Source organism: Bombus terrestris, chromosome 13, assembly GCF_910591885.1.
Source record: "Bombus terrestris chromosome 13, iyBomTerr1.2, whole genome shotgun sequence".
NCBI lineage: Eukaryota > Metazoa > Arthropoda > Insecta > Hymenoptera > Apidae > Bombus > Bombus terrestris.
In genome coordinates this window covers 11,783,864-11,810,370 of record NC_063281.1, presented here as the reverse complement: position 1 = coordinate 11,810,370, position 26,507 = coordinate 11,783,864, and the positions used below count along the sequence as shown (strand labels likewise).

The 26,507-nt window shown below is 48.2% G+C and overlaps 2 protein-coding genes across 5 annotated transcripts in view; one reads left to right on the top strand and one right to left on the bottom strand.

The window, feature by feature from the left end:
• LOC100650416 (protein tiptop) overlaps positions 1-3,238 on the bottom strand; it is an 89,609-nt gene extending 86,371 nt beyond the window's left edge. The window contains exons 1-2 of one of the 3 annotated variants that reach the window (XM_048411581.1): positions 2,594-3,238; positions 1,418-2,141 (exon numbers count right to left, since the gene is read on the bottom strand). Coding sequence is in view for 1 of the 3 variants with exons in the window: in XM_048411583.1 (XP_048267540.1) it covers positions 1,418-1,457 (40 nt within the window). In the remaining 2 variants the exon portion in view is untranslated. Of the gene's footprint in view, positions 1-1,417 lie in introns of all 3 variants that reach the window. The other 2 variants (XM_048411582.1, XM_048411583.1) reach the window with 2 other exon arrangements.
• A 555-nt stretch (positions 3,239-3,793) lies between these two features.
• Positions 3,794-26,507, top strand: part of LOC100643257 (zinc finger protein 845) — a 36,141-nt gene continuing 13,427 nt past the window's right edge. Inside the window, exons 1-6 of one of the 2 annotated variants that reach the window (XM_003400129.4) lie at positions 3,794-3,969; positions 13,706-14,720; positions 14,882-15,151; positions 15,398-15,715; positions 15,856-16,457; positions 16,875-17,363. In XM_003400129.4, the coding sequence (XP_003400177.2) occupies positions 13,722-14,720; positions 14,882-15,151; positions 15,398-15,715; positions 15,856-16,457; positions 16,875-17,363 (2,678 nt within the window). In that variant the 5' untranslated portion in view covers positions 3,794-3,969; positions 13,706-13,721. Of the gene's footprint in view, positions 3,970-13,692; positions 14,721-14,881; positions 15,152-15,397; positions 15,716-15,855; positions 16,458-16,874; positions 17,364-26,507 lie in introns of both variants that reach the window. The other variant, XM_012315537.3, reaches the window with a different exon arrangement.

Genomic DNA, 26,507 nt, shown 5'->3' with positions numbered 1-26,507 from the left:
GAAAATTCGACGACTAAGATTCGTCGAATTTCGATGAACCGATGCGCGATGAACAGATCCGCGTACGTTCGACGAGGAAGAGACGCGGTTCGTGGCGGAGAATTCGGGGAAAAAACGTCATCGAAAGGTGAATTCGCTCGGAAGCCCTGGCACCACGGAAGCTGGCGAAAAACTGTGGCGTTTACGGCGCCGAAACTCCGTAGACTGCCGTGGATTTATGTACGCGGCGTGTATCCGCGCGCGCGCACAACGAGATTTATCGGCGCTTGGCCGAGTTTCGGTAGGGCAAGTTGAGTGAATTGTAAATGTTTCCGGCAGAACTTCACCAAGATGGCGTCCTCCACCAGGGGCGAGTTTGTTTACGCCTCATGGCTCCCCACGTGGGAAAAGCAGCATGGCGCGCGTCGAGCATTCAAACCCACGAATCCACTAGCCGTTTGACGGCTGTTTTTCTACCAGCGCCCACGAAATTTCGTCGGCTCTGCTTTCATTTTATAGCGAGATTTTTTTTTTTCTTCTTTGTCGCACACACTGTACCGTGTCTTTGTTTGTTTCAGAAAAACATTCTCAAACTTTATGAATTAATCATCCGTTAGAATCTTCTCGTATACGTATACCATACATAAATGTCACGTAAAGAACGGTAATTTATAAAGGAGGATTATTACTTTGAGCGGTTTCGGTACTATTCGATGATCGTTTCGTAAAAGAAAATGAAGATTTGCAAGGGTATTACGCTCGCATGCCTGTTCGTTACACGCGAGATAATTTACGTTGTTTCCGTGTAAACGGATACCTTCGAAACTCCTTAGATACTCGAGGATGAGAGGGACGGATTTAACGTTATAATTTCAACGAACGGCATACTACGAGTCAAGATAAAATTTTCCTCCGACTTTATAGTCAGTTTAGATTAACCGATGCGTAAAGATGTTTAACGTATGCGTCGCGAACAACTCGATAAAATAATTTAGACGCGTCACGGGAATAAATAATACAGCGGTCGATTACGAAATCGAAGAAAACGAGGAACGTGTGGAATCGATGAAATTTATTTCTTCATTAGCGAGCTTTCCTGGTCGTGAGAAAAATGTCGTTTTATCCAGAGGACGAATACTCGCGCGTGAAATTACTCGGAAAAACGACTCGTAGTACTATCGAGCGACGTGCTTCCACGTGGTCTCGCGTATACTACGCAGGAAAATAACAACGAACGAACATCGAATCTGAAGATTTTCAAACTTTTCCTCGAGACACCGCGCCTTTTGCTTTCACGGAATTTTTTTTTTTTTTACGAAACTATCGACACCCTAACGTTACCTCCGTTGAAAATTTATTTTCTCAGCTGGTCAGAGTTCACCGTTTCGGGGCCCTTTCTCGCCGATAAGGATACGATACGAAGAAGCGTTTCACTTACATTTCATACGTTGTGGAGCGTGCTGTTTCCTTCGGGGCATCTGCGTCCTTCGGGGATGCTCGATTCTCTCTGTGGCCTCCAGGTCTTCGCTCGTTAAACGCAGTCGATCGGAACCCAAACATGTGACGGTCGTATGTCGCGATCTCACTCGAAGATCCGGCGTAGATCTTCCGCGGGAAACTGTTCCAAGTTTCCCTTTTGCTATGCACTACAGTCACCCACACGCGCCCACGCAACGAGCACTACCTCATCGCGATTTCCATAGATCGTTTCGTTGTTGCGATCGATGGATCGACGATCGGTGTCATTCTCGTCCTCCGATTCGTTTCTTTCTCTTACGAGGAAACCACACCTATATCGGTGCCCGTATACACTACTACGTAACCACGAAGAACGCAACTATTATCGGCTAGATCGTATACGAGGAGAATATTTTCTAGTTTCGGTGTTGAAGTTAGATTCACGGAATGTCGCGCACTCTGTTTACACTTGAACAGCCCAGAAAGTCGCCAAGTTTCGTGATCCATACGCTATCAGCTCACTCTGAATCTGAATCTTGCGATCACCAAGCGTGATTATTATCGTGTGTACATCACTGCCGTATTGGAATCGAGGAAAATCGACGAGGCACGATTTTTTGCAACTTCCAGTATACTTCACTGTTTGAAAATGCAGGAACGCTTGCTCGAACGAAGGTTAGAAAACAACGTCGGGTATGCCGCACCTACGGAAGATCCAAGACAAACGTGAGAAACGTGGCGTCTTCTGGAAGTTGCGCGTCGCGAGGGAGACACCAAAACGATCGGAAAGCGATCGTTCGTTCCTCCGCGTGTATCATCGAGGTAGAAACGGCACGAAACGAACGTCGACTCCGCACTTTCAACGTGTTCACGCGTTATCGTCGACCGACTCCGTGTAGTGACACTGGCAGATACTCGCGGGTTCACTTTGCGCGTCTTTCGAAAAGTTGCAACGGTGACGGTGAAAGAAGAAGATGGGGACGCGCGGCTCTCGAAGACGGAGGAACGAGCCGTTGCTGCGCGAAATCCGATCCTCCGCTGGAGGATCTAGAATTTCGACGATCGCGCGATAACTTATCTATCGGGACGTGTGCCTCGCGACGACGCCTTGCATCCACTCGGGACGCGCGCACGACACTCCGCCGTACGTACTTACGTTCGTACGTACGGAGCTAGCGAAAGCTCGCTCGACAGAGGAAAATGGAAAAGAGCAAGAGAAACAAGGGGAGAAACCGATACGCGATCGCATCTGTGTGCGTGCTCGTTTCTGAGTGTGTATACCTCGGAGACCAATTGAAAGCGCAAGGGTGGAAAAGAGGAACAGAGAGAGAAGAGGATCGCGAAAAGTGTTGAGAAAGATAAAGATAGTGAGTGAAAAAGAGAGAAAGAGACAGAAAGAGAGAGAGAGAGAGAAAGAGAGAGACGAAGAAGAAACGCGGATGGATATCGATGAAGAGAGAAACGAAGAAGGTAAAATAAAAAAAAGGAGGAGCGTGGGACAGAGCGAGAAAGAATGCAGGGGTAGAGGGCAAGAACGTGAGCAAGGTAAAGAGAAAAGAAGCGGAGGTGGAGGAGGAGGTGGAGGTGGAAGTGGTGGCTACCGTCGTTCGTGGATCGCGAAATCGAGCGGGCGGCGGTCCAGCGCTGACTGACTACGGACTGGCGTCGCGGCGGCAGCCCGCGTGGTGGGGGGCCCCAGGAGTAGTAGTCCTCTTTCCCTCTCGTCTCCACCACTCGTTCTCGTTTCCTCGCTTGCCAGCTCTTCCTTGCTATGCTTTGCCTCTTGCCCTCTCTTCGCCGACTTCTTTTTTCACTTCTTCCACGCTGTATACTCGCGTTCGCGTCCGCGTTCACCTTACCGACCGATACGCGGCTCGCGGAAAACCGAACGATTATCGAAAGTTACGGTCGAATCGAATAGTCGAAGCGACGCCAGTGACAAAATGGAGACAAAAACGAGAGGTTCGCGATGCAGGCGGAAAACGTACACACGAATGGACGGACGAAATCAGAGAGACGATTCTCCGCAACCGTCGGTTTTCTTCGGCTACTTGTCGATTCGACACCGCGGCAATAACGGCCAAGGGGCTGGTAGAGAGGTTAGCGGCGGCGCAATGACAACCACTCCACGTCGCTGGATGCACTCACCGCTTCAACGTGATCGCACATTGCCACAAACGCGTTTTCCTTTATCTCGCTATGCGACCTCTCTTTCGTGGAAAAAAAAAAGAGCAACGATTCGCGAATGACCGGAAAGGTGCGACGAAAGTTCGTCGATGGGCCCGAGGGACTGACGTTGCGCTCGCGCGCGTAAGAGATGGTCGAGAAAGGAGGCGGGGTCCCTAACCACCTCGGCCCCGCTCCAAACCGCGAGAGGGGAGAACCGCTCTGTACGAGTGACTTTTGTTTCCGCCGCTAGAGGCGCTGCCTCGCGATGTAGCTTGCCATCGTACTACGGCGTCACGGAGCCACACCTACGAGTTTCTCGACAATTTCAGCCCTTTCAGATCGCTGATCTTCACGCAGAGTTCGGTGAGTGCGTCGTAACAATTGTCTTTTATCAAAGTACGATATATTTCATCGCGAATTCGTTTGCACTTTGCGATTAAATCGATATCGAGGAATCTTCGAAGCTAACCTCAAAAGTTGAACGAATGTCGTCGTTCCACTTCGTCGTGTATTCGATCGTATTTCTAGAACGTATATAACGTGGATAAGAACGTTTGACGGATTAAAGAAAACGAAAGATAAACACATTGCAACGTCGATAATAGAACATATAACGACGATAACTTTGAATACGTATATGTAAAAACGATTCGTTTTCGATTTAACGTTGAAGCGATATTAATAACGTGACTCGATATCGATGCGTATGTAACTGTAAACAAAATCAACGTGTAGATATGAAATCGACTAACGTGCTCGAAGATTGAATTGTAACGACATCGAGACTTCCATGCAACGAAAACCTTTTCCACCGTCTAATAGCGATAGTCGGTCTCGAATCTCTGACCGTTCTAACCTTTCCGATATAAACATATCTAATGATTTTTAAGAAAAGAAAGTGCCACAGCTTCGAACACTTTTACCCCGCGAAGCGTATGGTCAGCATAGCGAATCTGTGTTTCAGAACTAGCCTTCCCATTTTCCTATTCTCAAGCTCGAAAAAGCGTAAACCTCTTTCCACGAAGGAACGAGAAAGGCGGTCGTTTTACAAGTTCGGAGGCTAGGGTATCGCAGTTATGATCGTGTCTGTTTTTCGGAAAAGTCCTCGGTTCCTCGAAAGGTTTCGATCCGTCACCGTAGTAAGGACGAACGTTACCCCCATCCGGGAATATTTTACGGTAATTCGGGGCGAAGATTTGAGTTGGAAAAGAATCGGAAGGAGGTCGAAGGATACGAGTTCGTCAGGCTATAGATAGTTGGTGAGCGGAGATCGTTTTGGCGGGCACCGGTGGCGGCGCTGCCAAGGTTGGCGGAGCCGAGGGGAAAAGAGCATTGGCGTACCAACTACCAGGTTGTGCCCGCCTACCAGGCGGAGCCCGCATGATCTATAGCGTCATAGAACACCCCTGCCGTTGTGGTAGGAACTCGATGGCGACGCCCACGGTGTGGAACGTGCGCGCTGCCCCCGCCGCCTCCGCCACCACCGCCGTCACCGCCGCCGCCGACGTCGCCGCCACCACCACTGCCGCCACCGGGATGTTTATGCTCCTGCCGCTGTGTCTCTATCTAGTCGCGGTCCTGGCGCTGCGCTGTTCTTCTTCTGCCGTTCCTGCTACCGATGCTGCCGTCGTAGCTGCCGTCGTTGCTGCCGTTGCCGCCACCGCCACCGTCACCACTGCCACTAACATTGTCGGTCGCCGTTGCCGTTGCCGTTCTCGTTCCCGTTCCCGTTGCCATCGTACTAGCTGTCCTCTTCCTATCTCCAATTTATTCCGACTCCTTCCACCTTGCGTTCATTACCGCTAAACATTCCTGTCAATTAAAACTGCACCCGATTTACTGCCAATTCAACGTTCGTCCTTCGTCGGACCTTTCTCCCTCTGCTTTTTACAAAACTGTGTATTGCTTGTATTTTGCCTAAGAGCGTGTTTCTTCTAATTTCTTTTTTTTTTTTTTTTTTTTTTTTTTTTTTTAGAAAAATGTTTGTCCTCACGGTAGCGAAATTAACTCGTTCCTTCCTTTTTTGAGAATCGTTCTTCGTAGTTTCAAAAATAGTATCTTTCGTCGCCTTTGGTAGCCGGCCCCTTCTTCGTCGCTCGATCCGCGTCGAACTCATCCGCGTAGAACCTAATCCGTAGAAATTCGAGCTTGGTCCGTCGAGTGATGAATTGATTGAAAGGATCCGATGAAATTTCGAAATTTTGCTGCCTCGTAAGCTTCGTCAGGCGGTCGATTCAATTGTTGCAACGTTTGTATCGTTGAGAGGGCGCTGCGTCTATATATCGAAAAGAATTTCTTCAAGGAGCTGCGGATATTCGTGGCAATTGTCACGCCCGAGTTTTACGCCAATGGTGTTAGGGATTCGGAGCGGCGGCGACTGTCATAAAAAGTATTTTATTTCGACGATCGTGGTGCCGTTTTTGTTCTGGGGTTGCGAAGCGATCGTGTCGTTTCTACGCGCGTCAGACCAATTCAACGCCGCCGACATTCGCGGTCCGACGTTTACGAGATCGTTTATTAGGTGACGTTTCCATCGAGTAGTTTTGTTGCGAATCTTTTTCTTTATTCCAGGATCCACGTTAAAGGAGATTCCAGCTTATCGCGATACGCTATCGTAAAGCTGTTCCAATATTTACGAACGTAAACGTCCTAAAATTAAGGATTATCGTGAAATTACCGTCAAATATCATTTATACCGATTTCCTACATCGATAGTACATACTCGTTAAATGTTACTTGTTAAATCAAATTCTCCGAATGATTAAACACGTTCAACCTGTCCACCTCTTTTGCTATAATAATCACTATCCTTATATATATGTATTTGACAACATTTATTTACCGGCCAAGCATCGTTAAGATAATTTTCGTCGGTTGGAACATGAGGGATCGTGAATTCGATAGTCGGAGAAACGATGCTTTCACGCGCGTGGTAAGCGTCAGTTGCGTTTGTGTCTCTCGGTGACTGCGGGGGTTCCATTTACGAGCGTTCCTGTCGTCGGTGGACGAGACCAAAAGCACTAAACTTGCGAATATTTCGAAAGACGTCCCGTTATGCAACGACAATGTGGGTCAGTGCACAAGTCCACGGTGTACGTTTGCTCATTTTGTACAGTCAGTTCCCCGCGGGACCCGAAATAAGTGCAGCTCGTAAAATAAAGCACCGTATACACCGCTTTTCTCAACTATCTACGGTGGCCCACTATCGTCCATCTTCTGACAGTTTCTGACATCTCGAAGCGTGTTTATACATTTAGCAAATGATACGCTTTACGTATTAGCATCACTTTTCCGCCTACTGATCGCTCGATCGATGTTAACACGATCGCTACTACGGTAGATTGGGACAAAACGTTCATCACGCACGATCGCACGATACATTTAACGATACGATAGGCTTCGATCGTGAACGTTAATCGTTGGGAATTTTTCGTTTTAACCACCAAACGCGTCGATTATACGTAGCTGTACTCATTCGTTTCGTCGCATAGAATTAAATCTAAATTTATCTCGAAACGTCACATTGACATTACCGATCACGAGTATTAGCACACTGGATATTTACTAATTTTCTCTTGTTTCTATCGTCTAGTTTTTTTTCTAAACAAGTATTAACTTGTAATCGACAGTGCATGGAACGCCGATGGCGGACTCGTTTTAAAGCGATGTCGATGATTTTGCTGGAAGAGAATTCGATATCTGCCGAAACTGTTTAGAGATCACGCAACGAACTCGAAATTGAAACAGCCGAGATTCCGTGAAAGCGAAAGATTACAGGGTATAAAAATTAGAACGAATCAAAGTTTGATCTAAAAGTAGTTGAATCGTATGTTGAAGAAACTGTTTTTCAGTTGATATTCCTTTTGTTCTTCGCAACGCGTTTTTCGTAAACCTCGACACCTACAACGGTCAGCGTATAAATAGAGGAACGCTTACTCGTAATATCAAAAATTGGATCTGCATTCGACTCTGTAACGTAGAATTTAAAGGTACATTTCTTATACTTGGTGCACGCGCATCTTTATTTCGTTGACGATACAGAGCCTTCGAATGTTTTCCTTCTTAACAATTACAAATGAAGTTAAGTCACATTTAGTAGAACTTTCGCCATTTGCCTCACCTGGACTTCGATCCGGCACGCGACCACGATGAATACGTGAAATGTACTGTTCAGTTTAATGATACACGTACACTACCAAAGCTACGTTCTCGAAGCCTGTAATAAGTCACGTGTACAAGATAGCGTATCGATGTTAGCGTCAACTTTCCGTACCTTTTTCTCGCCGAATTATTCCATCGAGAGAACCGAGTGGCTTGTACCGATTAATCGCATTTCGTTTCGTAAAATGATGTCGTTAGAAACGTCCGATAAGAAGGAAGGGGGCTAAGTGAACGAATAAGCCAAACGGTACCCTATAGCGCTTGAACATGATCTCGACGTTTTATTCTTTTATCGGATTACCTCTGAAAACAAAGGTAGAAGGTTCCTTTCCGGTTTCTCTGAAAGCTCGGTTTCCACGCGTAGGTCAGCCGACAAGAATAAAACGGGTAAAAGAGGACACATAGACGGAACGGAAGAAAGAGAAACACGTCAAAGGGAGGCAAAGGCAGAGAGATTGTACGAGAACAGAGGGACAAGATTCGTCTTGTTCGAAGGGGTAATACCGCACCAAGACCTGTCCGAAACGAAGTTAAGCTTCGCAGTTTCGAAAATAACTCGGGCAATAGACGATTAGAATCCACTGGCAGACGAGACGATCGCTGACCAGGCACCACTTGTTTGAAAATAATTTCTTTGGTGTTTTAACGCGGAGAAATCACAGACGAACCCCCCACGGTCAATCGAATTACAAATGTTTCGCGCTATACTCGCGTCTGCGTTTTTTCATGACGATCAAAGTCCGCGCATTCTCTGATGGTTTCGCGATGCATTATTTCTAGCGAAGGATACATCAGCCCGTTATCGTCGATCGAAATATCAACGTCCCGCAAAACCTAGCGCGGCACGAGACGCATACGATCGTACTTTAACGTTCTTTCCTCGTAGTGCTCGCATATTTCCGCGCTCGTTGAAATTTTACGAGCCCGATAAACTTTACGCGTTGCTAACGTAACGAAATCGGCTCCGGTTCGATTCGTGAATTATCGGCTATCGAAAACGTTTCGCGTTCCCGACGAATACACGCTCCTTACCGTCCAATATCCTACAGCTATTATCGTCAAATAACGCATATGGAAAACATATAGGCTCTCGTACGTGGAAAAAAAGTCGCTCGTACATTGGACGTGTTGACACTTCGCGGAATCCGTACACGCATAGAAGAATACGTATGAGAATATATATATATATATATATATATATATATATATATATACATTTTCCAACGAAATATCCTTCCTTTTATTAGAGTATATTACGTGAAACGTGTAATCGAGTCGCGTGAACCGACGTGAATCGTCCACCGCATATCGTCGACGTTGTTTTGCCACCGAACCGTGTTACGATGGTTGGAGGATTTAAACAAGAAGAAGTAAATTTAGATAAATGGACCGTACGCACAAAGCGTTTCGAACTGATTCTGATGGCGAACGAAGAGCAAAGTGGACGATTAACGGCGGGCTGACGAATCTCGAGCAAAGCGACTGGTTCGCTGTGCCAAGATTTCCGTTGCGCGTATTCCGTGCTGGTGGACGATACGCGAAATCGAACGGAGAACGAGGCCGTCTTAAGGAGCGTGAAAAGTCGGCGGGTAAAAATGACGGAGATCCGCGAGACAGCATCGGAATTCGATGAAATGGAAAGAGCGATCGCTGGTTGGATAAAGTTGGGAAGATTCTCGGGACAGAGTCGCGACGACATGGGAGAAAGACAGGTTTCTTCGGCAAGGTTGACGGAACAGGGCGTCGAATGGTTGGCTGGCGTTTGCCGGCTGCGATTGGCAAAGTCTCGGAAACGAAATCTCCTTTGTAGTCGAAATAAGCGCGATTCTCTCCGTGACGGTGGCAGAACGGGTCATGGGTCGAGGGTTGGCGTCAGCGTGTATAGCAGCGGCAGCATTCGCAGAAGGTTCGGTATAGGGAGTGTGGCGCGTGGTCGTAAGGGGTCGCGAGGGACAGGCGAAGAGGAGGGGAGGGGGGGTTGGCGAGAGTTGGCCGTGCGAGCTGGTTGACGAAGAGGGTGGGGTGGTATGGGGTGGTTAGGTGGACGAGGATGGGGTGGTTGTCGACGATAGGGCGAAGAAAGAGGTGGAGGAGCGCAGAGAGAAGCCGAGGTCCGTCGGTATCGATCGGGCGTCTGCGGTAGATTGACACGTGTCATGGCCGCCTCTCGGTGTTCGAGAGAACCAGGTGGCGGGAGAAAGAGGGAAACGTGGAGAGAAAGGTGGCGGAAAGGAGAAAGGGAAGAGAGCGTAGAGGATGGTAGCGAGAAAGAGAAGCAGAAACGAAGAAAGGCTGGCGAGACGAGGAAGGTGGCTAGGCAGCGAAGCGGTCGAGGGGATAGCAGCGTCGAAGGTGGAAGAGGAGGTAGAGACCGGGGGTTGGTTGGCGCGGGGGGGAGGCGAGGGAAAAGGACATTAAGGTGCGTAATAGCCAGCGGGGCGAGCGCGCACCGCCGCGGCATCGATTAGACAGAGGCTCCCTCGTCCCATTGCTAGGATGCAGCCCTCCCCTTCTCCTCTTCCTCGTCGACCCACCGACATACTCACCCTCCGCGCTATATCCACCCGTCCACCACCCGCAACCCATACTCTCGACCGAGAGGTCCCCACGACCACCCAACCACCCACCCATCCACCCGCCTCCGCCTACTCCGTCGAACTGGAGAGCCCCCGAGTACGTGCTCTACATACACACTCGTGCGCTTATGTCAGTTCCTGTCCTGCCGTTGCCTCTGCCTCTGCCTCTGCCTCTGTCTCTGCCTCTGCCTCTGCCTCTGCCTCTGTCTCTGCCGCTGCCACTACCTCTGCTGCTACCGTTGTTACGACTACCGCTGTGTGCCACCGCTGAGAAAGAGAGCGACAGACGCGAAGAGAAAGAAAGAACGGGAACGGGTGAGATAGAGACCGTGGCCACATGAACACGCAGAAAGAGAAAGAGCGAATGAAAGCCGGTGAAGGAGAAGGAGAAGATACAAGAGCGAAGGATAATAAGAGGGAATGAGAGACGCGGATGTAAAGGGTGAGAAGGGAGGAAGCAGAGGCTACGCTGGAGGGTAGGCGAAGCCACCTAGCTATCCTATGGCACCTATACACGCGCTACCGGGGACACCAACGTCTAACGTCGTTATAAACATTAACGGAGCGGCTCAATATTCCCCGGACCTTGCATCCCCTGCGTCTACCTCCGGTCCATCTCCCTTCTAGACCAACCTCCACCTCTTTGCGCTCTACGCTCTATCTCGGACGTTCGTCCATGGCTATCTCGCCTACCTACGCTCTTCGGACCTTTCGATTCGCAAATCTCCGACAAGATTTCCTGTCTCTAGCCATTCCGTTACGGATTCTTACACGTTCTCGTCTGTTCTTGCTCCTTGTCAATTATGCACGTTAGCTAAAGATCGCTAAGAGTATTCGTATACAGCTCGAACGAAAGTAGATACGCAGGTCGTAGATCACAGGCGACCACACCGCGCTACCAGGTCGAACGAAAAATCGATCTCGTTCGATAGACTCGAAAGCCGTCCGCGTTACGGCGCGCGTTACGGAGAGCGAAGTTTAGCCGAAATCCTGAAATTGGATTTGCTCTGTATTTTAAAGATCGATTTCGGCAAGAGAGACGAGCGAGAAGGGTGGTCGGTCCGTCGAGCGAATTCGTACGCGAGGGTTCGTGCGCTGATTACCGTTAATTGCGGTTGATATGGAGGAACGAAGGGACGTACGACACCCTCGACCATTTCGATCGGATTAGCGACACCGATCGGAATCGTCGTGAACGGGGACACCTCGTACCCCGTTTATAAACCGTGCTTCTGTTCGATTCATCTTCCGAAACGAATCCACGACGTAATAATTACGACACGCATCGTTCGAAAACAACGTTGAAACGAAAGTCGCGATTTCCATATATCTGACACTGTGACTACACGTACGTACATATACATACACGTACATAGTTGTTCTTCGTTGCAGTATCGTACGGTTTCACGTTGCATGCGGCACGTGTAATTTAGCTTCGCATGGCATCGCTACAGAGGGAATTCGTCTAGTTCGTACGTTCAACAAGTATCCATCCCTCCTCCACCTTCGGCGGCTCTACTTCCTGCCCGTGTCTGCAGTTAGATCGCAAAGTGGCCTCGCGTTCTTTTTAACCAGACCGACGGCTGGTTATTTTTCGCGTGCGAGAATCGAACGGAAAGCCGCGTTTCCTTGGTAGCAGGTGCGCTGTACTTTTTCCCATAGCACGATGGGTAATAAGGGATTAGTCATCGGTGATCGTCGATCAACGTTAACGCGGCCATCGGTTGGTTCGAAGTCTCCGGCGCGATATGTCAAAGTTGGATATTATATTGACGTATCGACGTCTCGATGCTGTCCACGACCAGCTAGCCAATTAACGGGCTTTCTTGTTTTTCCGGCAAACACTCGTAAATCTCGACGGATCTGTCCACTCGATTTAGTCCTCTTCTGCCGTGTCGTGGGTCGTTCGCATCTTTGTCCATGTTGTACGCGCTCTTCCCCACGACGACGTACAATTAATATCGTTGTTCGAGAGGTTGTCCCTGCTCGACAAATATTTAACATGCTACGGCCATCCTAAACTTAATTGGCACGCGTTTGCTCTGCTCCGTTTGCCTTTGCTTGTTCTATCGCGGCGAATCATTGCGTCACACGTTCGTCGCATCTGTATACGCGGTAAGATCTTTCGAAGGTACGAGACGTTTGGAAAAAGGAAATTCCACTTGTCCAAGCTTTTCCAAATAATTACAGATTTTAGAGTTACGGATGCCGGAGAGAAAGGTTCGGATCGATGGTACACGCGGTCGAATAATCGAGGATAATCGATCGACGAGTGGTATCGTTCCGATGAATGAACGAATCGACTCGCGTTCCTTTCAACCAGTTCCAAAGGGAGGACGCGAAAAGAAAAGGCGTTCGTCGAAGAGGCAAGCTTTTCCCTATAACTCGAGAGTTCCGCTATCTCGTTACAAATCGAATTTTAGTCACGTCAAAAGTAAACGATCCGCCTAGATCCGCGCGTTAAGCGATCAGGTCGCGAGAAGCGTGTTTCGAGCCGGATGGAAATCTCATTTGGTAGTTTTCTCCGTTTAATAAGACGAGAAGGAGACGAGAGAAAGAGTGAAAGGGAGAGAGAGAGAGAGAGAGAGAGAGATTGAGAGAAAGATAGAGAGAGAGAACGAGAAAAGACGGGAGACAGGGTGTAGGGAGACGGAGCCACGAGGTCGCTGCCGGTTCGCAGACTTCGGAAAGGGGAAACGGAAAGGGCGCAACAAGGCCGGGGGTAGAGGCAGCGGAGGGCGTCCGGACGAGGGAGGAGGACGAAGTGGAGGAAGAGGATGAGGCGGAGGAGGGAGGGAGGTAGCAATGGGGTGGCGGTGGATGGTTGGAAGTAAGCAGGGGTGGGTAACGGGCCGGGGAGGACGGGAGAGGGAGGCAGAGGGCGGCGGAGGGTCGGCCAGGACTGGGAGGCGAAGTGTCGTCGTCCGAATAACGGCCAAGCGGCATCGACCGATCTTCCTACCCCTAGCTCGTACGAAGCGTCAACTTGTTTCCCTTCTGTTCCGCGAATATCGGACCTTCAATTTGCCCGGTGCGGTTCGCTTACGCGATGCACTGCCCTTTACGCGTAATCCATACACGGTCCGTCAGTTGTCCCATCGATATCGTTCCCGTCCTCGTTCCCATTCCCAGTCCCGTACCTGTTCCCGTTCCCATTCCCGTTCACGCGTTCTCTTCCTTCCTTTCTATGCTACTGTTCGCTTAACTTTGAAAAAAACAAGTTACTTCACGGATACCCACGGCTTTCTTCCTTTCTTTTTTTTTTCCCTCTTCTATTTCGCGTTTCGCTTTAGTTATCCGACTAGATGCGGCAAGGAAAATGCCACCTTTCGTTATTTCGTACATATAGCGTACGTTTTCAGATTAAACGGATAACCTATGGAAAGTTACGAGGACGACGACGACACTCACTTTTGCATCAAATGCCATCTGACGATACACGGCCTCGACAATTACGTACGACATCGTCAATCCGGATGTCGGCCACCGGACGACAAGAACGTAGCCGTACGGGTATCACCCACGACGGCCGCTTCGCCGACCACCGTTTTCTATCCGGAGATACTGAACGCGGACGCGTTCTTCAGTTCGCTGGAGCTACAGAGTAGCTCCAAGTCGAATCCTCGAAAGGCATCCGGTTTGCTCGAGGAAAGTAGGAAGTTCAAGAAGGACGACAAAAGGAAAAAGAGTCAGAAATCGCAGGTGGACGCGGACGAATCGACGGTGAAAGAGAAGCTTCACAATATGTTGCCCGGAGTTTCGGAGCTCGAAAACCCGACCGACCATCTCTGCATGCCATCCCTCGTTGGATTTCCCGACATCGTTCCATCCACGTCCAATAAGCCTACGGTTGCGAGCAACCGGAACAAATTAAGTCAATCGATGAACAACGTCGCCACGAACATCGACAGCGGTGGATTTTCGGTGAAGCCCGAGCCGGAAAATTCCTTGGAAGGTCTGATGACGTCTCAGGAATCCAAGCAGTCGGATAGAAAACGACAGGAAGAATCGCAAAGGATCGAACAGGCTCATCAAACGTGGTTGGAATACACGATATTGGCCGAGCTGGCAACGAACAACGAAAACAAGGATTTGACCAGATACGAGTACGAATATCAACAGGACGAGGACTCGGAGGACGATATATTGGAGGAAGATTTGGGGGAGGATGACTCTTACTTCGAGTCTGACGATGGGGAAGATCGAGAACGTCCACCGCGTGGTCACATCGGTGGCAAATGGAAGCCAGAATTGGACGATCTTCCTCAAAATATGTCTCAACTTCAGGAGGACGACGTGGAGCCCGAAGACGAACATCAAGAACATCCGCCGCCGACTTATACAGGGGGCAAGTGGCGACCCTCGGACGCCTCGCAGGTACGTAATCGTCGAAATTGTTTTATCAGACGCGCAACTGTCGCGCCTATTTCTCTGCTATCAACTTTTCCGAGCCTTCTGTTACGCCTATTACAAATACGTCCGCGAGTCGTTACAAACGAAACCTCTTGTTTTGACAAATTTCCACTGGCATCTCGTAGAAGACGGAAGAGTACGAGACTAAGAGCAACGTCGGACAACCATCGCCAGGACACACACAAGGGAAATGGGTACCGGGCGCGCAAACGGATATCGAATCAGGATATTGGTGCAGTCCTTGCGGCAGGAAACTTGCCTCTCGATTGGTCTACAACAGGCATCTTCTCTCTGATTTGCACGCTAGAAGGAGCATCCGAGAAATCGATGGCGTTCTTTGCCCGCCGCGTGCCGCCAACTTGCACGCACTGAAAAAATCATCGACTCGTAATCAAGTAACGATCTCGATCTTTATCCTTTCGTCTCGTTGCTTCTTCGATCGGTTCCAACTTTCTCTACTTCCTTTACCGTTTTCCTTCTTTCAGTTCCTTCAGTTTCCTTTTTATTATGTTTCCTTTTTTCCTTTCTTATTATCTCGTTTAGTTATATGCTTATGTCTCTTTTTCACTCCATATATAATAAATACATATGGGAGAAATTTAGACGAAGATAGAATACTGACGGATATGCTTGTTTGACAGAGAACTAAACAAGTGGGGGAAACGAAAGAAGCGAAGAAAAGTTTGCGAAAACGAGAAAAGGAAATACTTTGTTGCGAAATGTGCCATGCCCGAGTGAGAAGAACGCAAATGGGCAAGCATTTGCTCTCTCATTATCACTGCCGCGTGGCAGGTGTAAATCCTTGCAGCCCACGGGCGCGTCGCTTTTTACTAGAAAATATGGCGAATGTGGTTCGGCAGTGCCCTTTTCAGTGTTTCTCTTGTCGTTTTTACTGTAACACAGAGGAAACATTCCTGCGTCATTGGCGATCCGATCTTCATGCAAAAACGCTCGACCAGGTATTCCCTCTACATTACGATTTCGATTTACGAGTACAATGGAATTCCTTTCGTATAAATTCTGTCTATTTCTATCTAGTATCCACTTATTTAGAAAATGCTCGAAAATATTTTCTCGTCTCGTCGATCTCTGTTTCCAGATCGCCGGCAGTTACAGATGCACTCCTTGCGACTTTTGGTGCGAGGACAACGAAACGATGGAAGCGCATCTGGTCGATTCGAGTCATCGCGACGTTGTTTCCATGATGAATGGTTCGGTGCCGATCAGGATAGGTCGTCAGCGAACTCTGACTTGCGGCGGTTGCGATCGTCGATTCCGATATAATTTGCAACTTCGATTGCACATCAAGGAAACTGGCCACGAAGAGAGTTTGACCGCGACGGACGAATATCAACAGCGAATCAAATGCAATCTGTGCCCGCAAATAGTTCGATCGTTGGTGGCACTTCAGCGTCACCAGTTGTCTTCCCACGTCGCGAAGATCGAGAAACACGAGACGAACGATTCGTCCCAGCCAACGCCTTATTTCTGTTCGTTCTGCTCGATGAACTTTGCCACTGCTCGAGAAGCCGTGTTACATCGAAGAACGTCCAGTCACAAGGAGATGGTGAAGGCTCGGAAAAGCAACGAAGGCCCGTCGACGTCCACGGTTCGCCAGTGTCCTCATTGCAAGCAGAAGCAGGCGAATTTGTCGGAGCACAAGACACACCTTCTCGATTGTCACCCCGAGCTTTGTTACAGGTAAGAGAATCGAAGTGGCGATAATACGCATTCAAGAGTCCTTAGTTCAAATGTTCTACCTCTTATTTCGAAGTCGAAAGAGACTAAAGTTTTATCTAGAAACCGTAACTGTGCGATATGATACTACTCAAAGGGTGGAGAACACGGAAAACTTGAAATATTTCATTGGCGTATGTATTTAGAGAAACGAAAACATTCTGGATGGGATGCTCTAGTTAAAACGGACAATACCGTAGACAGAAACGATGTAACGAGCTGGTATAATCAACGATATGCTAAAGTTAGCGATGATTAATAATTAGGACGCGAAGTGTCAAGACGTTTCGTATAATACGCGCGACACGTTGATGAAAAATTTCTGCGATCGTTGGAATATTTTCGCGAACCATCGTACATGTACCTGATCGATGTTTACAGATGTCCCAAATGCGGTACGCTGTTTGCCCTCTCGCAAGACGTGACGAGGCACACGAGGGAAAACAAATGCCATGACTCAAACGATGAATCGAATAAAACGAAAACAGCGAACGCGAGAGACGAATGGAAATGCAACAGCTGTGGCTTCTCGACCAACATTCAGGCGGAATTCATCTTCCACGAAGCTCTTCACGCCGGGATCGTGCGAAACGATAACGAAGACGAGAACTCTGGCAAATCATTGGCGAAGTATTCTTGCCCCATCTGCAAGAAGGCATTCACGAAAGTGTCATTACGGAATCACATCAGAAGCCACACCGGAGAGCGTCCGTTTCCGTGTGCCAAGTGTCTCGTGCCCTTTTCCAGAAGATCCGACCTAAACGCCCATCAGAAAGAGTGCACGGCTTCGACATCGTCGGGATGGTCGGAAGGTTTGGGACGGAAACGCAGCTTTGTTTGTTCCGAGTGCAACAGCGCCTTCTACACAAAGTAAGTACCGTTTTATTTAACGCTATTCTACCGTGTTGAGTCGAGAAAGCGTACCTGCAACTCTCGTTTAAATCAAGTCATGCCAGGTAGCACGAAAATATTTTATCTACACCGAAACCGAAGATATAACAGTTTATGCTTCGGACGTATGTGCGTTAAATCGATGGCCGGTTGTTGCTAAAAGTCAACTTTTCTTAAAAAAGCCCCTTTGACCTATCCGACCTGTTCGAATTAATACGTGCGGAATTGTGAGGATGTTGGATTTTACAGCGAGTTCTCGATCATACGGTATACGCTTTATAACGATAAATCGTCCGGGAACTCTCAACTTTTAGACGTTGCGTTATATTTTTTTGTACGTAACGCGATGAGAAAGGAAGTAAGTACATGCACGTTGAGACGTCATGTTGCGAATAATTTATCCTTCTGTTCCTCAAAACCGAGATATTATATTCATTTAGAATGGTAAAAACGGTAACAGCTCTTTACTAGCTATCCGAAGCATAAATATTCGCTCGGATCTCCATCATCTGCGTCGAAATGAAAATAAGATCTGGTCGACTATCACGCACGCAGCTATCCGTACGAATTCCCAGTCCCACACTATTTACAGCGAATATCGGCACGCTTCGAAGAAGCTGTCTCTGTCCGGATGAAAATTATCGTGCGATTAATAATCTTAAACGATCGTTCGAAAATGGCGCGTAAAAGTAATTGCTCGGGCACGTTCTTCGTGTACGAAAGCTCTCGATGGCTCGTATGACGTATAGCAAACGTTGTATCGTGACAACAATGGGTTTAACGTAGAAAACTTGCTGCATTATCCGGCTAACAAAAGGATCGCATTTATCACGGGATTTCCAGTTAGGTACAATTATATCGCATCGATCGTAGATCGGTAGGTCGTCGAACGAACCGTGACCGCGTTCGATGCAAACCGCTCTGTACTTCGCTACCTTTCACCGAGCTATTTATCTTTCGTCGAGTTACCTTTGCGAGTGCGTTAACATCGACGCGAGAGTAATATCGTAAATATTCTAGGCTACGCCCCAAAAGTGGGCATCGCTGCTTACTCGAAAGTAGCCTGAATCGAAATACAGAAGGCTGTTTCCCCTCGTATCGTATGTATCGTTACGTAGTCGCGACACCGCGTAGATCTCGTATCGCCGCTGGTAAATGTTCGCCTTGTTATGAAGCCAGTATGGATCAAATTTTATTATAGCTAAGATATCAGGCTCCGAACACGTACAACTGCTATTCGCTACACTTTCCATTAATATTGTCCCGAGTAATGATCATATTAATTTTATAATCACAATAATCGCGTGATCGAAGACCCCGGCTAAAATATACGATAAGTCACGGCACGTGTTCCCATCTCGCATAGCACAGGGTTTTTAATCTCTTCGTTTAATCAAACGAGTGCTTTGTCGTTTTCTTGGATCGTTTTGAAGAATACCGATAACGTTAGTCGCTCGGACTAATGTTAATCGAACGAACGTAACGCAACGACTAAACCTTCCGACAACGAGACCAGCGAATGAACGTATCGATAAAATGAAAGGATCGTTGAACGAAAGAAGCCTAACCCTTTGAACTCGAGTTAAGAGTATAATCACCACCTTAAGGGACTCGATGTCGAGAATGGAAGAAAACGCTCGCTTATCGTAACGCAAATATTACAGCGTCTTTGAGACGAGGGACCACCGTGCTGCATCGTGGCTACGAGCTCGACTTCCGTTCTAAGTAAAGGGTGTTGCGTTCGCGGATAAAAAGTGCAGGACAATAAAAGCCGGGCTCGCGTGCTGAAACCACGAAACGTTCGCGGGTTCTCGTAGTAAAAGTGTCCTCGCTGCATAACTATAAAATAAAAGACCGTGTCCATGGACAAGGGTAGCGAGAGACGAGAGGGAGAGGCGAGTGGCCGAAGAAAGTACGGAGATGGAACGGAAAACTCTGCAGAGCGGGAGAAGAGGGGTGGCGGGGGCGGAGGAACGAGAGTAAACCGTGGTGCGAGAAGGAACTCGGCTCGCTCTCTGCCACCGGTTCGTATTAACATCTCATAGTGGCCTGTAAGCCCACGGGTCATTCTAGCATTTAATGGGCTTGCATTATGGCCCGTGCAAGTATGCGTCCTAGCGGCGCGCGCGTCCACCAGTACCAACCTACGTAACTAGAAACTTGCACTCGCTAATGCTTCGTTACACTAGCGAAATTACTAGCGCGGATTAACGCCCCGTGGGTCCTATTAAAAATGCGATCGAATCCAATCCCGCTAATGCCAATTTACGCTGCGGAGGTCGCGCGACTCGAAGGACCACGGATAGGAGGCAATGCCGAAACGACGTAGACGAATCGTCGATACGTTTAGCAGATGCTCGAGGTGGACCATGGCAATACGTATTTAACGATGCTATTTGAATCGGCTTGAAGAATCGATACCTATTGCATATAGCGTAGATAATATTTCAGCATCTAAAAAGCAACGAAGGAGAGCTCATAGAAACTCATATCGCCGTTTGGCGTTGATAGCGGCACAACTCGAACGGTTTCAAATTTGCTTACGTTCGATAGGAGATCTGCGTTATGTTTCTATATTTATCGTGATATAATTTTATTATAATTTGGCATAGTTGATATAGTTTACATCGTAATTGTAATTTTAGAACGTTATGATTGCATCAGTTTCGCGTCAAAGGGGAAAATTATTTCTTCAAACTTATTTCATCAATCTGACCTCAGTTTTACAGCGATATTCGCTCATCTTCGGCTGTTTTACGACGCTACAAGTGGAAGATTATACTGGTTTCGCGAATAGTGGCGTATCTTGCGTTAAGTCAGCCTTATAATGTCGTTGAAACGACTCACCAAGGTTCCTTTGTGAATTTTACAAAGCCTCTCTTTCGAAATTTACATTGTCCGAGTTGCGCCACTATCAGTGCCAAGCTGCGATGTAACGTCTCATTCGATGTTATTCAATGAGATTCTTTAAATATCGCCCACGTGTTACCACGGACACCTTCCATATTTTAATAAAAATATAACACGCGAACGTAACGAAGTACAACAGGCATTCGCAAAGAGCCTCGTGAGTTAGGTTAATTGCGCGCGGAGATACGTGTATCGCGATACGCATATGATAGATATCAATGGTACATGTACCGCTTATAGGAACGTTTGTACGACGATTCTCATGAGATACAGTGTCGCGATACTGATTTTGCGTATCTCGAGCTGCTCGGTTACCGATGATTTTACTCGCACGAAACAGACAGATGAAGTTATGATTTTAATAACTTCGATAACTATCGGATCTTAAGATTTACATCATACTTTCATGAACGTCTTTATATTTATGAAGTAATTAATAGAATAATACCTTGTAATAAGTACTTGCTGCATCTTATTTTACACGATAAATGATCACAGTTACCAGTTAAAGGTGTAGTATTATGATATTCAAAGTCACTTAGTTTTCAAACTGGAACAGTAATTGAAAAATGTTACTCAACACATATATATATATATATATATATACCTGCTTAGAAAGAAAAAAAAAATCGACAAAGAACCGTACGTTTTATCGAATTCCACAGAATCTTGGAGAAAAATCTGCGCGAATACTTTTATTCGTTACGTGATACGTGAATCCGAATAATATGGAGGAAAGTTAGCGTTCGTAGGTTCCCGCGACTAAACATCGCCGCACACAGAACCGGAGACATTTCTCTGGCGCGTCGTCGATGCTGGTATTAAACCATTGCCCGAGCGATCGCTATAAAGCAAATGTTAACACGTATGCTCGCTCGTTCACCCGGCTCGATTTCCTCGTCCCTTTTTCGCTCCCTCCTCGATCGTTCCTTCCGTTCGGTCCTCGTCGTTCTTGCCACTCGTGCTATCCCGTCTCGTACACGCGTTACCTTCTCAAACCTAGCCGTGTCTTCGTGCCGAATAGTCGGTCAGAAGTCTCCGCGTCTCCGCCCGAAACGACAAGGGTTTCGCTTAATGTCACGATTCCGGCCATTTCCAGGGATTAGGCACCCCTATAGTCGTTCCTACTATATCCCTCGTGATCTTTTCCGCAGTCCACTCATAACGTTTCGATACAGGCTCGATCGAGTTTTCGCGATACGCTCTCGATCGCGGTTAAGATCTTCGAATTCGAACGAAAGTCGAAGGACCGTGTATTTCGAGATTAGCTGTTGGTGGTCGTGCGAAGCGAAAGGAACGAATCATTTTAATTGTACAGCGAGTCGGTAATTGATACGGTGTGGCAGGTCAATACGTTTTGGAGATAGAGAGTTGTTTGGAAAGCTGGCAACAAAAGAGAAGAATTTTCGTGGATTTATACATCGTTGAATAATATATGGTTGGTTTCTCTCAGTGACCTGCTGTAACGTAACTTTACTTTTTCAGAAACAATGCTCTGTCACACATCTGGCGACGAGCGTTATCTCGTCGTATACGTTGACGTTACGTATGCATTGCTTTTTATTCTATAAGGCGTGCTCGTTGCAAGAAGGTGAAAAATTCTTTTCCACGTCGAGACTAACCGACTGACCTGGTTCCATCGTAAATTCGACTTGTCTATCGGGAAAGTTTCCGCAACAGTGTCTTGCCGCTCGATCATTGTCCGCTGTCAGAGGCACAAAGCAGGCGCGTACGTAGAACCGCGCGTCATCTTTCGACCGCAGGTTGTTAAAACTTCCGGTCGGGCCACGTTGATTAGGACTTTCTCCGGCTTCATTTACGCCAAGAATCGAGGGCAAGGCGAGCGTCGGTTGCGCGTCAGTTGTCGACAATGTCGAATCCAAACTCTGTCTCCGTTTTACCGAGCAAACGGAGACAATCTAGCAAGAGGCGTTCTACAAACTTGGTAGGTTCTCGGGGATGCAACAAACTGTTATCATCGATTATACGAAGCTAGCGTTTCGTACCTTTTGCTCGGTCTCAATTTCCAAAGTTTTCAATGTCGTTCGTTCGGTTCTGGACGTGTGTTTCGTTACGAGATACCGGAGGAAATTGCGAGGGATCGGTCGAGAACGTGACACCGGTAAGGAACGAGATAAAAGAAGAAGATCGAAAAATGGAAGAGCACGAGGCGGGTAGCGGCTGCAAGAACTAAAAGAAGGAAGAATAGGAAGAAGGAAAGCGAGGAATGGCGCGGCGAATGGGCAAGAACGGAGGGTTGGATAGAAGGAAGGAAGGAAGGAAGGAAGGAAGGAAGGAAGGAAGGAAGGAAGGAAGGAAGAAGAGAAGAGAGATAATTACGAGAAGACGGGCAGCTCCCGCGCATTCGATCGCCTAACCAATTCTCAGAATAAGCGGGCAATTCTCGATGTATGCGCATATTCAAGATAGTATGTTACATACGCGAGCTACTGACCGTACGTTTCGTTCGTTCCACCCTCGGGCCCTCCGCCTCTCGTACCGCGCGGCCTTTTCTCCTCGTCGTGCTCTGGTCAGTCCTTTCCAGCGTTCTACCCACCGGCAACCCTCTCGTTTCTGCCTGACGATGTGTACGCCAGTTCCCCAGAGGTATTTACATATATGGACCGCGGCGTGGCGCGCGCGTATCTTTTATCTTCCGTAGCAGTAATGGCGCGTCCACCTCCTTCGTAGCCGGTCAGGTAAACGCCGTAAAGATAGGCATACTGGATGAGATTGGCGTAACCTCGCAGCCTGTTGACGTTTCACCGGATCACTTTCCCGATACTATTTACGAACGAAAGCTTCCCGCACGGTAGTTGGGTTCGAGGGGTAGAAACGACGCGTTTCCTTTTTCACGGGTATTAGTTCGATCGTTCGATCGTTACGCCGACTTCTGTAATCGTCGAATAAATTCGAGTGGATCGAGGACACGCGTCCGTTTGGTCCGCGTTGATTCTAATTCGATCAAGCTTAATTTACGTATGTAAATGACGGAGTTTGTTTCGCAGAGGGACGAGAACGAAGAAACAGGGGATCTCCGAATAGAACGAACGTAGCGTCGAAGACACTGACGAAACGAATAGCGAATTAACCGATCTGCCTCCGGTTAATGGATTAAAGTTATACCGATCGTTCAAACGATCGTCTTAATCGTTGTATTCGAAACGGAAAAGGAAATTCGAAACTCCGATAGATTGGCCGTCGTATCGTAGAGGGAATGTAAAAAGTAGGGGATTACTGGATCCGAGATAATGACAAAACAGAGTAGGAAGCTTGGCACGGTTAATTCGAACGCGAGGCATGTTCGAATTGAAGCGGTACATAAATCTCCGATCATCGTAAATTTCGAGGGGCCGAAGAGAGCGAAGAGAATGGAGAATCGGCGGCGAACCCTTCTCGTCTCTTATCCTACCATTGTCTGGACGGTGTGCGTGAGTGTATCGTTTTCTCTCACCTCCATTGGCGCTGCTAATGAGGCACGGTGTCGTCTTTACGGATCACCCCGTAGGCACCCTTAAACATCCGGCCTGCTGAATCCTACGAGGGATTGTCCGCGCTGCCGGAGAGCAAAACGGCGGAGACCTGGCTCGGGCTGGCCTCGCGAGAGAAAAGAAAGAGGAGGAAAGATTTCTGCATGCCCCCCTGAGGAACAATGCGACGACGCTGTTGCACCGCATTCGTCGCATTGAAATGTATTAGTGAGGTGTCTCTCCGGTGCGCGCATTGTGTCGCAAGAACGCGCCTGTGTACGAACGTACGTACGTTAAGCATGGGTTTTCTTCGTTCCTATGTGGTGGCAATGGTGGTCGGTAGCGATGGTACGCGGTGTGGTATGGTTTGGTATGGTGGCACGCGGTAAGCACGGCCCCCGTATGCAGACAGTTTAGCGGTGACCGCCCCGCGAGTCCAGTTGTCGCGTGAAATATTGCGATTCATAAAATAAAACAGGCCTGCGGTCGAGGACGCGTAGATATAGCCGCAGGCCGCTAACCCAGACCTAACCCGCCCCTCTGTCTCTCTTTTTCTCTCCATCCCTTTACAAGCTCTTTTCGAAACGCCGCATCCCCCCGAGCCTCCATCCACCGTTTTTTCTTCTCCATCCTTCTGTTGTTCGTTTGCTCGTTTGGTCGGCCGTCTTTTAACTTCTCCGCGCGTCTATCCGTTCGTAAAATACATGCACGCACGCATACAAAAAAAAAAAAGAATAAATAAATTATATATATATATATAGGTACGATAAACGAAGCAAAGAATCGTTCGACTTTCTTTTTGTCCACCATGGACGACGCTTCGTTCGACGTTCTTTTTGGCTTTTATCGTCATTGGCGTTGACTTGGCGGGCCAAGGTGCGAATACATTGGGAAACCACAAGCATCGCAACTAGATCTAACGAGGGAAATTTTTCGGTATCGCGTCGCAGCACGCCACGGGTCGCTGTTCTCGATAAGTTTGGCGCGCGGTGTGCGGTGCTGTACGATGCGGTGCGGTGTAGTACGGTGCGGTACGGTGAACACGAATACTCCGTGAAAGCCGCTTCAGCGCGTTCTCGTAATGCGGTAACGAGGGAAGAAGGCGAATCCAGAAGCGAAATAAAAAATATGGTCCGCTCTCCGGAGCAGCGAGTTGTTTTATTTAATTAAAATTTTTTCCACCAGCCCGAGACTGGCGTAAAGGCTGGAAGAGTAACGAATGGCTGAGAACGCGGATATCCGCGTAGAAATTCGGCTCGTAATCTCTGGTAAGGTTATCCTCGATAACGAAGAACTCGCGATCTTCCCCTAACGAATGATCGTCTCCGGTGAACGAGAAGGCAGAAACGTCGACGTACGTTACGGTTAAGACGCTCCTCCGTTCCGGAGATTCCTCCTTTTCCACCGACGAAATTAGCGGAGGACATGTTTATTGTAAATGAATCCTACTCCGGGAGCGGCTCGTGGAAGACTGCTACATGTTCTAGGGGGTGGCGAATCGGAGAGACGAAGACGGAGGTAAAGAGAGAGGAAGATGCGGGGAGGGTAGTTTGGAGGGCGCGCGCGCTCGCTGCTCCGATTTATGCGCCCGTTACCGAGCCCTCTGGCGCAATTAAGCTCGCGTTATAATATTGTTGTTTATTCTGAGCCTCGGCTGCGAAGCGTTAACCACCCCTCCGCTCCGTGCCCACGTTGGCTCTACTGGCAACAACCAACCCTACGATCCCCTAATCTCCCTGACGCGGCAGCTAGAATCTCTCGCTCTATCCCATTTCCTTTTCCAGTTTCTACCATCCTCCCTCCCTCCCTCCCACCCTTCTACCCTTCCAACCTATCCCTACCCCCCCTCTCTCTCTCTCTCTGCCAGCCTGATCTCTCCCTCGCGCCTCTCCTCGTCTCTCGCTCGTCGTTTCTTTTTTATTCTCGCCGACTTACAGCATCAGCGCCAAATACGGGACTAACAAACCACTCCCTGGCGGTCGACAGAAGCGAAATTCCAGTTTTGTTTGTCCCTGCAGGGCAGCCTTTGATTGGGATTCGCGAGTTAATTTGAACTTATTTTGACGCGCGGTCACGTACGCGCTAATGAAGCTGGCTTTTCGGGGTCGAGCCTCTGACGTTCCGGTCGTTCGATCGTTTGTTCCGATTTGGCTTTCCATTCGCGCCAAATCCAAACGATGGCCCGCCGCCGATCGAGAGCCCGCTTTGACCGGCCTTTCCTCCGAAAGATTTATCGTCCGAAGGGTTGCGGACGATCGAAACTGCACGATCGATCGATTTATTTCGGGCTTTCGACTCGGCCCGTCAAATCACTTCCCCCACCTACCCACACACACACACACATACACGCACGATAGAATCGATCTGTGTTCCTCCGTGGATTTATCTGCTTGTTTACATAAATTTGAGAAATCTATAATTAAAGCCGTGATTCGTCTTACGAGCTTTTATCTCCGCTTGGAATCGACCAATTTATACCATTTAAATAACGCGTGAATCACTTCTTAAACCGGTTCCCGGACTCGATCCTGCTGACTCTGACGAAACGAGGACGGACAGAATTCGTTTCAAGCGAAATCGACGTTAAGTCGACGACAACTGCGATACGCCGGTGGTCCTGCGTGCGCACGCGTTCGCTCGGCAAAAAGCTGTTTTGCTGGAATCGCATCAAACGGAGGAGGAATTTAGACGTGGCAGAGCATCGAGGGTACGGCGGGGATGCCGAATTTCGTCTGGCGACTCC